Source organism: Lepisosteus platostomus, chromosome 3 (genome assembly GCF_059453375.1).
Source record: "Lepisosteus platostomus isolate fLepPlt1 chromosome 3, fLepPlt1.hap1, whole genome shotgun sequence".
NCBI classification, from domain to species: domain Eukaryota; kingdom Metazoa; phylum Chordata; class Actinopteri; order Semionotiformes; family Lepisosteidae; genus Lepisosteus; species Lepisosteus platostomus.
The window spans coordinates 44,048,043-44,061,913 of record NC_142613.1 but is presented as its reverse complement, the minus strand read 5'-3'; the positions used below and the strand labels follow the sequence as shown (position 1 = coordinate 44,061,913).

Sequence of the window (13,871 nt, the reverse complement as noted above, 5' to 3'; positions counted from 1 at the left end):
TAGCTTCTCAGACCATTGGTAAGTCTCAATTCAAAATAGAGAGGGAAAATAGTTCCACTGCATTATCCATGGCAACACTTTCCAGTTCTTTATCTGCTCCGCCTCAGTACTGTTTGCTCACAGTCCTTTGTTGCCTCTTGTTGGGATTTTGCCTTTAACTCCTTTTACACACGCCAAACCATAAATCAAAACAAGCCACAAATCATTGACATCAGATTTTCTTAGAGGCAGAACGAACACATTGCCATGCATATTCATGTACGGTACTATAGTCTCATCACATCTTCCTAAGGATTATGGCACTTAATAACAAGCATAATGTATATGCGTTATGTTCATTTCTTTAATATCACTTTTTATCACAGAAAAGTCGTAGCACTATATTTTCTCTTGTGTTCTTTAAGTATTTGGCATATTTATGTTGATAAACATTGGTATTGGTATACCCGTAAACAGTAAATTCTGCTGTTACATGATAGTTGTGTTCCTGGAAAACACTGTTATAATGTACAATGTGTAAATCACATTATAGAAATGTTAAGGGTTAAGGGGTAGAGAGTTCAGATTCACAATATCTAAGGTATTTTTTATATAATAATTGGCCATATTATTATTTGAATGTATTATTTCTGCACAATATGCGTTTTTGTAATAATTGTAAACACAGTGAAAAACAGTGAATAACCGAGCACAGATACACAACTGACACAGAATCCAAAGAGTGAGAGAACCATGTTGCTGACTGAGGCCATAGCTCAACCATTTTTAAACACTACATATGACTAGTTCCAGGATACTTAAGGGATGGTACAGCCTAAGAGAAACTGCTTTATGGCAGAAGCATCCCCTAATAAATTAATTGCGTAAGACCCAGTTCATGTTAAGTAAACTTGTGTAATAGCGGAAATGACTGAGTATAGTTTAACAATTATTTTTTTTTCCATTATCTGCAGACTATTCAAGAACATTTTCCCCCATGAATAAGGAGGACTGGGTGTACCCACGCCACACAGTCAAAACAAAAAGATAATATGAAAGAAAAACTGAAAAGTTATGATTGCGTTATGAAAGTTTTCAAATCTTTACAGTGGTAAACCTAAATTTACAGTACATTTATAAAATTATCCTAAAGTACCACACAATTAGTTGCCATACAATGTGACACCTCTATGTATAATAAGTTATTCACATGACCCCAGAATAATTACAACTATTATATCTTTGTAAGGTTCCTCAGCCAAGTAGTTAATTTCAAGCAAAGATTCAATCATGCAGACCAAAGAGCTTTTAAAACAACTCTGGGATAAAATTGTATAAATACACAGATAAGAAGAAAGGTATCTAAACATTTCAAATTCCCTTCATACTTTTATGAGTATGGTGAAGTTAATCATTTACAAGTGGAAGGCATCCAGACACTGCCTAAATCAGGCTGTCCTTCCAGATTGAGCAGTTGGGCAAGAAGAAAATTGGTTAGGGATGCCAATGAGGCCATCAACAACTGAAAAAAAAACATATCCCATATCAAATCTCATATCCCACATGGGGTTTGCAACAAAGATTCTAAGTGATAATTGAAAAACTACAAAACAAAACTGGAACTTTGTGTAAGATGTAACAGTTCGCAATTAGACAAGTGCATCACTGAGTCAACACCATCTGTACTGTCAAGCACAGTGGTGGTAGTATAATGTTATACATCTGCTTTTCATCAGCAGTAAATGGGATGCTTGTCAAGACTGATGTGACCATAGAATGAGCAAAGTACTAATCTTAAAGAAAAATCTGCATTAATTGGGGAAAAACAATCTTCTCAGCAGGACAACGATCCACAGCTTAAGACCAAAGCTACACTGGAGTGGCTTAAGAAAGTGAATGTCCATGAGTGACCCAGTCAAAGTCCTGAACTGACTTTAATTAAATGCTTTTGGCATCATTATGATTAATTGATCATTCATACCCAATCATGATATACGTGAGTGACTTTTGTTGCATAAGTGATAAATCACCTCATTAGCAAAATGTGATTGAGCACAGGTGATAAAGTTGAATGTCAAAATAGATGAAAATGAAAAAGAGAGGAACCAATATGTCCAAGGTATTAAAAGAACAACACCTTTTTATTAATCAATATTTTGAAGCAACCCCTCAGGTAAACTCACCAGCAGAGGAGCAATTTCATTTGCTTTTTGCCTGATCCTCATTTTCAAATAGTGAGGAACTACTGCACATCTTATTAACTTAATTTAATACCTATACATTCTGCAGTTCATTCAAAACTATGCTGCTTTTCAAATTCTTTTTCAGATTCCCTAAGACTTGTGAACCCTTTCTTTGTGCTCTTCTTTGACTGTCTGTTGCTTAAATTCAACACTCTTCTTGCTCTTACCTATGTCACAGTCGTATTTGCTCCCTTCTACCACCTGGCTTTTATCTGCCTTCACTTCACATTCCTCCTCTACAGGCTGACAGCCTGCCACACTTTGATGGAACCATCAGTGAAGACCAGGTACTATTAAAAGACCATACAATGTTAAGATGTTGTGATCACAATTGTGTTTGTAATTTGTGTTCTAATATATCTATAAATACTAGAATCTGAAATTATTAATTTTCAACAATCAATAAATGTATATTCTACTAAATTATACACAATTGTTTCAAATGTGTTCCTCCTCAAAGGACCAAACCATGTCATAGCATCTTACCTTTTGAACCCTAGAGCAGACAGAACCAAACTGGAGAGGTGTTTAGAGAACAAGCAACAACAATACTGTTTTTTACACACAACTAGATGGACTGTAATAAGCTTTGGCTTTTTTCCTCCCAATATATCTTCAGCCATATCAAAGTCGTATTCTACGATGCAGTTTGATACTTTGAGGAAATGCAAGTTATGCTTTTAATATGAAGTCTCCATTTTCAAATATAAACAATGAAAAGTGCCCTCCAGATTTCAAAATACTTGCAACACAACTGGATCATATTAAATCATCTGTTTATCCTAATTGTATAATTAAAATTTGGTATATCTACAAATATTCATTATATATTAAAACATTTCCCACAACTTAATCTACTTAAAAGTCCCAACAGTCAACATCCATTTATCTACTGCCAAATGTGAATGATACTAGAATATCACCCCATCAAACAAGCCTTATTAAAAACATTTATTCAAGAACAGTGAAAATGTCTAAATAAAAATATATAAACCAACCTAGAACAACTCAAACATACAAACTGAATGCTTTCACAGTATTACAATACAATGTGGTCTCACAAAACTGATACTTTTTTTAACTGATTTTGCACAGTACACAAGTCACCTTGAGATACAGTATAAGACCTACACTCTCTTAGGTTCTATTGAAGTAGGACTGCTATGGCTCTCAAGGGTTAGGAGCTATCTAATGTGTGTATCTATAAATAGTGCAAGGCTGTCACTGAGCTGGAAACATGGGACAGGTTCAAAAGCTGTCCATAAACAGGGTGTCATCCACACAACACCAACAAATTAGATTACAGATAAGACAATTCAGGTTTTTTAGATTACAGATAAAACAAATGTGCTTCTTTTAGAACTGTAACTTCTTGTAATTTTGTTGATTATCTGCTGCTTTCCTGAAAAGCCACAGGGAGAGAGGACAACATATTCTTGTAATCAGCTGAATTCCAATGTTGCAATCTAGACACAGGGCTGATCTATTTTCTCTGCTGCACTTGGTCCCCTTTTAATTTGGCCAGACCCGATTTGTTAACCACCAGCAGAAGGCTATGGACAGAAGAAAGTGAGACTGTGCAAATTAAGCCACATGGCTTTAGCCAGCATGGGTCTGAACACTTGACTAACATTTATTAAAATCCCACTTTCTCTGACCTTTAAGAAATTAACACCCTTAATACATTAACAAATAAAAAATGTCCCACTTTTTCTGAGGCATGTTACCCTGAATAAAGTAATAATTAGTTCCTGAGATTAAAAGAATGTAATATTCTCACATTAAATTCCAAAACTGTAAAATGCTGAAAAAAAATCAGGCAAAAGGAAAGATGGCTACAAGATCATAGCACTTAAGTGTAATGAATATTATCCATATTTTTACATTTATTGGACTTACTAACAACTAGAGACAGCATAATTAACATCAAATACTTAATATCGCTAAGAGACCTTTTAAAGATATTACAGCCAGGATTATGTGACCACACAGATTTAGGTTAATTGATAACTTTGGTTTAAATCTTATTTTACTGGAATCTTATAGTGTAAAACATTTAAATAATACACTGTATAATGGGTGATAGTTGTAGCAAACACTCAAAAGATTCTTAAAATAAATAGTAAACTGTAAATTTGCTAGTTTCATATGCGATTCAAATTAGAAAACAAATGGAAGAATAAGACTTTTTTGTATTTTTTACTGTATATGGTAAAAACTATTGATATTCTGTATACTGTATATATATATGTCAAATGGATAGAATGAATCCTGCTTTAATAATAAGTATTCTGCCCTGGAAAAACACAGAGATTGTACACTTCCTATAAAAAACATTCAATATTTAGTCATAGTATGGGACACATTAAGAATTTACAGCTGTAATAGAAACAATAATGAAATACTGTGTGACCATCTATATCATCTAAATGACAGAATAGGAAATGATAAAACTGTACTCCAATGAAGGGCTACCAAAATGGCGCTCAATTTCACCTTTTCACTGAAACATTTGTTCTAGCCCATGACAAAAGTTTTGCGGGTAGAAAATGCCTCATGACCAGTCTTTTAGATTAAGGCATCATGCATCAAACACATGATGCCTTTAAGAACACTTCCACAGAATTATATTTTTGCACCACCCCCCCATTAATGCCAAGCACGTTGTCCTGTAGCTCGAACTGTTTCCCTTAAACTTTGCCCCCCAACTGCCCAGCACACTAGTGTATACATGTACAAAACCAATAAACCACTGGCACAGTTTCAGGTCATCCTTACCTCTTGCTGGCAGCTTGAAAACTCATTTAGTCATTAATCTAGTAAAGGAATTGGCTACCTTCGTCCGTGAGGCCTGAGGGATGAAATGTCCTTGGCAGCAGAAACAGCACGGGAAAGACAGGGGGGGAAACATGGGGCTTAAACTGAAAACAAGCAAACCAATGCGAAGTAGGGACTCATTTGTCAGGTACACACAGGGTGAGGGTCCGTCGCACACTCCTCTCGTCAAACACAACCTCTAATGACAAAGAACCAATTACGTTCTGAATGAGAAAACTGGGCTACTTCCATCTTCCCTTTAGGGTATGTGACAATGCATCCGACAGATAATATTAATTCACCGGATTCTGAAAAATATCTCCCTGTCTGTTAAAGGCTTGTGTTATTCTTAGCTATTCCTCAGAGAGCGAGAGAGCCATCAGCCTATTAGAATCAAACACAGGACGACTCTAGTATTGTACAAGTTCATTTAGACCAGCTTTTTAAAAAAAATGAAATCCACTGTCCTTTACTGAAAATTACGATTGCAAGTACACTGTGAATTCATTGGATTATATATTTGAAGTTGCTGTTTTTAATCTATGGTGCTATTTAAAATAGCAAAAATGATTTTAAACTCTATGTGCATTTCTATAAACCTGTGTGTGGTTCTCAATGTCGTATTTTGTTATTTTCTATAATAAGAGTTTGCTTATTTAGGCAAATTGCAAACTAAGAACATGACCAGAATCCTGAGTTTTGTCTTTCTGAAACCTTTAGCAGATATTTTAGTCCAAAAACCAATGCTAAAAAACAACATGATCCATTCTAAAAAAATAGTACCACTCTGTAGCTCGTTACTATTTTGACACAAACTGATTCCAGTGAGTATACCATCTGTTCTGTATATATTCACATTTTAATTTATATGCAGTATATATGCATTTTGACATTTGTAGCTTGATGTTTTTCCATGGCTTTCTTTCACAATGGTTCCAGTTCACCCCATCTACAAACAATTTGAGTCAATCCACATTAATTTAAAACATGAGGTTCTACTGATCTTGTCTGACAGCTAAATAAAAAGACATAACGTAAACATTATTACTGGATTAAACTTCAACATAAAATAGCAATTCTTACTTTAATTTTGATATGATCTTTATTAAAGACCTATGAATTCATTTTATTTTCAATTAATCCTGAAACAGTCCAAAACATCACCATCAACCACTACAATATAGATAAGTTTACAAACTACGTGAAACATCACCATCGACAAAAATTAAACAGCCCTGCTAAAGGCACTTATGCCTCTAAGATTTATTATATTATCACTGAACACAACTTAACAAGCATCTATCTTTTAGAGATCCTTGTGCAAATGGTTTATAAGCTTGGAGATCACAGGACTTCTCTGTAAAAACAGAGTTCAAACTTAGTTTTGGCCTTATGCATCACTACTTTAAATGAAAGACATGCTTATCCACTTGTTCCAACAGCAGTGTAATAAATGAGGGTATTTCTTAAGGATATATATTAAGGGTATTCTCTACATGGAATCCAACTGACGTCAAATGGCAAGACTGATGCCTCAAGTAAAAATAGAACACACAGGCAAATTAAAAAATATAGCAGTTGATACATCATAAAAAGAATGCATATCACATAAATTCTCCACTATTGCCACCATTCAGTTTAGCTTATTAATAAGAACCATAATGTAAAGATAAAAAAAATCACCATTCTCTTATCTATGTAATCAACTAATCAAAGAGTTATGAACCACGTGAGTATCTACTCTTAGTTTCAGTATGATTAATTCTCAGATATAACATCCAGGGACAAAAGTGTTGTTTTTCTTCAAGATCATTCATCCTGTTCTTATATATTTGTAACTTAAGCTTGCATTTATGATTCGTAAACAGACACAATATGTGTGGACATACAACAGTTTTGCTGGTATAATTCTGTATAAATGGGACTGGACAGAAGGCAAATGGATAATGTCAAAAGAAAGTGATCATTAATCAGAAAGCCATTACTGCAAAAGAGGAAAGCACATTCATCATTTATTGAACCTTTAAGGAACAGGCAGCATAACACAAAGGTAAACAAAGAACAAGTCCCTGCAGTGACTAAAATGGCACTTAGTTTCCCAAGCCACATATCTGTTTTCAGAGATATTAATGTCACAGATCATGTAGGGCACCTTCTGTGCATTTTCTCATTTTTAAACTAGGACTAGTTAAAAAAAATCAAGGAAACCAACCTGAGTGGGAAGAAAAAAACAAAAAAAGTAAAGCAAATGTTACAAATGTTTAAACCAGGAGTTAGCAACCCACGGCATCTTTGCCATTATTAGCACGCAAGAGGATTTTTAACGGTACGTGCAATGGCTTTGTCTACCAAACTTGACAGAGTCTGCTAGATCAGTGGAGATACACAACAGTGAAATGGCTGAAAATGTTAACAGACATTAGTTAATGAAAAAGATGAAAAAGTATTTAGTATTGCACCTGATGAGTGTGTGGTACAACCTATGAGATAATGTGAATTCAAGACGAGCTAAAACCCATACATGGTACAACTACAAGGGGAAAATAGTGATTATTAATCACTTTAAGGAAAAGAGGTACTGATTATATTGCTCATCATGAAAATCTTTGTGTCAAGATTTCAAATTATGAGTTTAATAATGTGATGAGGACAGTGGTGAAAGTAGCGTATTCTCAAGTTGCTCGATCTGCCTTGACTCTCAGGCAGTTTCAAACTGCTTCAGGAGATGGACAGTGTCAAGCGACAAACCTGAGACTGGAGAACTCAGCAAGGGAAAGTAAGGGTAAGGATCACACTAAAGGGTAATAAATGCATATACATTTAGGAATGTATGTATTTTACTTATATTTTAGTATTACATTTCTATTTATCAAAATGCAAGTAGGGCTATTGACATCAAAAAGTATCAACGGCACACAAAACTGTAAAACTGTGCATGAGTTAACTCTTGACAAGCCCCTCCAGGTTGGAGGTTCCTCATATAGGTAATATGATGCATTTCCCACTTTAAATGTTGAACTTCACTGCGCTAGAAGGTATAATCTCTGCCTTTGAAGTTTCTTGTACCCTTTTCCTGCACTATGCCTCTCTACCACTATATCCCTAAAATGTTTTTCATATTAATTGCTCTTCATGGTTGGTTTGTTGGACCTGTATATAATTTGCTGCTCGAAAGACTTTGCACATCAAAATGAAATTATTTGCAATTTAAACCACTTTTTACATAAGCTATTTCACTTAAGCTTGGGACATTCCAAAAACTTAATTAGCACTTGAGCAATTTAAGTGTTGCAGTAGCTAAGAGGTTGGTTACTTATTAACAGAGAAGAACAGATTATGAGTTTCAGATAATAATGTCTAGAACCGGCTCATCCATCTTTATGATGTAACTAACAATAGCGAAAGCAGAATGAGTTCTGGATTTTACAGAAACACAGCGTATGTCCAAGATTAATTATTTCTTATATATTGAGTGCTCCTTCTCAATGCTGCATTTCAGTGACCCAAAACATAAGGGGTTTATCAAGAGAAATAAATATACAATCTTAGACTGGCCCAGTCTGTCTTTAACTTTATTCATCTTTATTTAACTATTTTATTCATTTAATGTTTAGGGTGGTTGGAGTCTGGAGCCATGCTGCTGAAGCCTATACAATCACTTCTTTCAAGAAATGTCTGTATGAGTTCCTCAGATCACTTATATACTAAAATAAAAAAAAAACCTAGAAGGGCCAATTGGCTTCTTCTCATTTGTAAGCTTATTTCCTATTTAATCATGTAAAAAGAAAAGAAGATGTGAGGAGTGATTTACCTGAGTTGTTTGATAGTCTGAAGGATCAAAACCCTTGACTGTAACCTCTCTGAACACAGTTGGTTCCAAAGGATCCTTAGTTAGGTCACAATGGTAAATGATAGCTGTGAAAGAACAAACAAGGTATTAACACATATAAACTCATATATAAAAGAGTTATTGAACAAAAAAAAATTACATATGCATTATGGAAACTCAACCCCATCGAACCTACTTTATCTTCACCATTACTTTTTTTTTTAAATGGTATGGTTGTAACCTACACATGGTTGTGCTTGCTAAAAAAGGTAAGTGGGGAACTAGCTTCCTAGGAAAGCTAAGGTTGCTGCTGGAAGAGGTGTTAGTGTCCCAAATTTATAATGCCCAAGTATACTAATATACTAATGCCCCAGTAACCTGAAGTGGACACTGTACTGTAAAAAGGTGTTGTCTTTCTGATGAGAGATAAAACCGAGATCCTGACGCTTGGTGGTCATTAAAAATCCCAGGGTGTTTCTCAAAAAGAATAGGCATCCTGGCCAAATTTTCCACTGCTTTTACCAGTCATAGCCTCCTAATAATCCCCATTTCTGAATTGGCTTCATCACTCTGTTCTCCTCCCCACAGATAGCTGGTGTGTGGTGCGCATACTAGCGCATCATCCAGGTGGGGGCTGCACATTGGTGGTGGTGGAGGAGTGTTCCCATTATCTGAAAAAGCACTTTGAGCGGAGTGTCCAGAAAAGGAATTTATAAATGGAAGGAATTATAATTGTTTAGTATGGCCTGGTTAAGTGACCTATCAGTAGCTGTTACCTTCCTTTTATAGTAGCATAGACTTATAGGTGATATAGGAGTTCATATCTCAAACCAGTTATGGGACTGCATGTACTGTATACAGCAATATGGGCCATACTCTACAAAGCAATATTAGAAGGATGCCAGCTTGAAGTGGAAACAAAACTATAGGATAATACATTACAAAATAAAAAAAAACAAAGGCTGTAGGGGCACTTGGCAGAAAATTCTATTTAAACATATCTGAAACCATCCTGCCACCAGCAGTCATATTTACACCCCACAGAGGGGGAAAATTAGCTTCATGCAGAAAACAGCGTATAGTGGATACACTACTGTCTACTGAATAAAAAATCCATGTACCAGGCAAGTTTAAGCAGGCTAAAATAGATGCTATAACAAGGTGAGTAATTCTACAGTCCCATAATCCTATTGGTAGACTGATAGCTTAAAAAAAAGGTTTGATGTAATTTCATTTTGGATAAACCTGTTCAAACGCACTCTAAAGGCTGAATTTCGAATGTGTAAGCAAAAGTCTTAATTAACTTGCTGCTGCTGAGTTGAATATGCCAATTTAAAGTACAATCTTAATTCCACAGACACTTGTGAAAGACTCCATGGGCATAGAAACTACAACAGGAAGACAAAAAGTTTAACACAACATAAAAGAAGACTTGTAATTCTGCAGCAATTCTATAAGCTCAAGTTGGTTCCTTTCATGCTTTTTACTATATTTGTGCTGAAATATAAGGTTAACGCATACATTAAAATTGCAAAAAAAAAAGAAAGTAATTACACCTAAAAGAAGAAAGTGTTTGGAACATACAGTAGCTATAAGACAAGAGTCACATGTCTAAGGGGGCAGTAGGTGTTCATTTTAAGTCAATATAAAAACAAAATTAAAGGTGGGTTCTATTCCGGTACCATAAATACATGCGGCGCCACCTTCCAAAGAGGATATCATCTCTACCATTTAAGGCTGTGATCAGCATAACACAAAATGGATGAGAGTTTAGTAAAAGCATTAATCATTGGCATTTTTTTTTTACAATTAAATGCTTTATGATTTCAACTATTAGATGAGGTGAGGGAACTTGCATCATTATTAAAATATTAAAAAGCCACCAAAAACATCTGGGTCATAAAAATAACAAAATTACTAAAGTATGCAGCCAGTAGCCAATTCAGTGTGTATAGCTTTTTTTTAAATCTAATTCACCAAAGTTTTTAACCAGCATCTCATTAGGATAACACACACATATATCTTAAGGTCATTTGACAATTGGATTTTGCACCACTACTAATTCATAACAACAGCGTCAAGATTTGCGTGACTTGGTTTTTACTGAAATAAACCAGCTGTTACTGTGAAAAATGCACTGTAGACCCTTGTATTGAGCTGCCAGCACTCCAGGAAATGTCTGTAGAAAATCTCCTTATTTTATTAGACAATAACATCCAGGCAAGTGTTCCTGAGAATCATCCAACATCGTTAAACAATCTGACAGCTTATAATGCTATAGCAGAAGTAACTAGGAATTTCAGGGATGAAAAACAAAACCTAGATATTCAGGACTGTACAGAGTTTTAGGTCCCACAGTACAGGCTGCAGACAAAAGGAGAAGCAGGTTTACAATAAACGTGAGCTTTTTTCAGCTAACAGTAGAAAATTATTCATTACTGCGTCAGCCCATAATATGTTTAAAGTATGCATTTCATGGATACGTGTAATTTACAAGAGGCTTAATGTAATAATTAGGCAGTGGGAGTCTGGAACAGGCTACCCAGTCATGTTGTCAATGCCAAAACCATGACTTATTTCATTAAATGGCTAGATCCTTGGACACATTACCGCCTAAAAACCAGCCAAACTAGGAACTAGGCTCCTATCATTTCCAAACATTCTTATGTTCTAAATCCATGATGGAAGTTATACTGTATATCTGTTTCATTAAGCCTGGACTGAGCCCTATAGCTCACATATTAGCAGGAACTGCAGGGCTGTGTGACCATTCTATCAAGTCTTAAAAGGGTCAGACAGGAGACTAATAAAACCAGGACATCTTAAAACTGTGTAATGGTACTGTGTAATGCCGAAAAATATACTACTGTGCACTCTCTCTTGTTTGTGTATCCACATGACCTGCAAGCTTTAAGATAGTTACAATAAGTGTCATACAACATTGTGACAACCTTAATGTTTCCTCTTTCAGTTGAAAATTTAAACCATTTCACATTCCTCTCTAATGCTTTTTATCCACATATTATCAAGAAGTTTCAAGCTGTTATGACATTCTTCCTTCCTTCTGTGAGATGGATGTAATTAAATTAACAGCATAATCGGTGCTGGTTAGGAACATGAGCCTTGAACTTTCACATGAAGAATTTCCCTTTTCTTAATTTTTCTTCCATTTTCTACCTTAGTATGTTTTTCGCACATTTTTTTATCCACTCATTATTTTAATGCCATTACATGAATCACTGATTTCCTTGTCTTCTTCTCTTTCTTTATAAAGGTTAATTCTGAACAGATGACAAGACTAACATAAGGATTCAGTCTTGTTTTGTTGGTTCACAAAAAGTTGACAAACTAGTTAAAATGGAAGATTAATTTTTAAAGGCTCAGCATTTCTTCAATATCATTTAATACACAACGGAAGACCTATGAAGGGTATTTTAACATGATACTCAACCTAAAGACTAAACCTAAACTGCTTAGAGCTTGAACCAAGTTTTAAACAAAATAATATTGGATGGCACTGAACTGAAAAACAAACCAATACATAAAGGACCTTATTTTTCACAGATGTTCAGGTTAAGTGGAGGTGGGATACATGGATGTGAATATTTAATGATATGTTTTTTTTAAATGACAAAACAAAATCTGAATTTCCTCCAGGGTAAATATACTTTTAGGCTAATTCATTGTCTAATTCATTAATTCAAGAGTAATGATATTGAGGACTTCCAAAACATGTTAAAAGAGGATGTTTTCGCATTTTAACTACTGGCTATTAATATTGTAACATGCAGGGGATATCAACATGTTTAAGTTTCACCTCACAGTACCCTATTTCTTAATGAAAGAAAATGATCATTCCATGTAGCATTTGCCTAGCTGTCTGTTAACTTGTCACTTGAGGCATTCACAGTGGTCAAAAACCAGGTGCCCAAACAAAAAGGATTCATTTTTTTAACCAAGCCCAAACCAACTGTGGATGAATGATTAAGTCATCCATCTTAAAGGATCAATAGAGAAGACAATACACAAGTAAATAGAGAAATCAGACCAGAATATAGATCTGTAGATGGGGGAAAAAGTCTGTAGAACTGTGAGAGAACACCACCTTTACAGACTAGACAGACTACATCCATTTAATTTAAACATTATGACTTTGTTTTCATGTAAGTGAATTATTTGCCTATAAGGCTTAATTACACCTAATTAATTAAGGCTTACATACACCTGAACAAAATTGAAAAAACAAGTTTCCCTCTTTTCCCTATAGAGTAAGTCTGCCTCGCAAGGTGAGTTTAATATTTTTCTCGTTTGGTTTTGCAGTAAACATTGGGCTTTTATATTCTTGTTAATAAAATTGTCATTTTTACCACTGTATATTTTCACTGACAACAGGAATATACTGTATTTCTATTATTTGCTTGAAAAAGGACCAATTGGAGTCAGTTCTAGGTGAAGCTAGATATTGACACTTTTTGTAGAAGATACATTTAGGTTGCATCCGGTCTTTGAGAGTGTCCTTTCGGGAAATAAGTAACTGATGGGCTCTCTGAAGTGACAAGTATGACAGTACCACACAGCATTTGATTACTCCTTGTCATAAATTAAATCCAGTCTTGAGGCATAACAACTTGCTGGTGGGTCTAACTGCAGGTGAGACTGGGTGGAGACCTAGATCTTTTTCACAATGCACATGCTACTGTATGTACCTGGTGAAAGAAAAGAGGTGAAGTAGTAAAAAATGTCAGAATCCTTTTTCCGCCCAGTGAACCCCACCACAGAGCCTACATCCAGAGGAAATGTCTTCAGGTGTTCTCCAGTCTCCAGACTGTACATTGTAAGCACATTCTTCACATCATGGAGGAAGCACACAAAAAGAAAATGTTCATGTGCACAGGATGCAAAAACTGTAAAAAAGAAAAACAATGTTAAAATTTGAAATCTATTCATATTTTCCAAAACTTAATTATTGTAAATCATTATGGAAACAAGATACTATGTATATA

At 35.0% G+C, this 13,871-nt stretch overlaps 1 protein-coding gene across 2 annotated transcripts in view; it reads right to left on the bottom strand.

The window, feature by feature from the left end:
* Positions 1 to 13,871, bottom strand: part of prep (prolyl endopeptidase) — a 54,097-nt gene that overhangs the window by 14,954 nt on the left and 25,272 nt on the right. For both annotated transcript variants that reach the window (XM_088625701.1, XM_088625700.1), the window contains exons 9-10: positions 13,575 to 13,772; positions 8,851 to 8,954 (exon numbers count right to left, since the gene is read on the bottom strand). In XM_088625701.1, the coding sequence (XP_088481827.1) occupies positions 8,851 to 8,954; positions 13,575 to 13,772 (302 nt within the window). The remainder of the gene's footprint in view (positions 1 to 8,850; positions 8,955 to 13,574; positions 13,773 to 13,871) is intronic.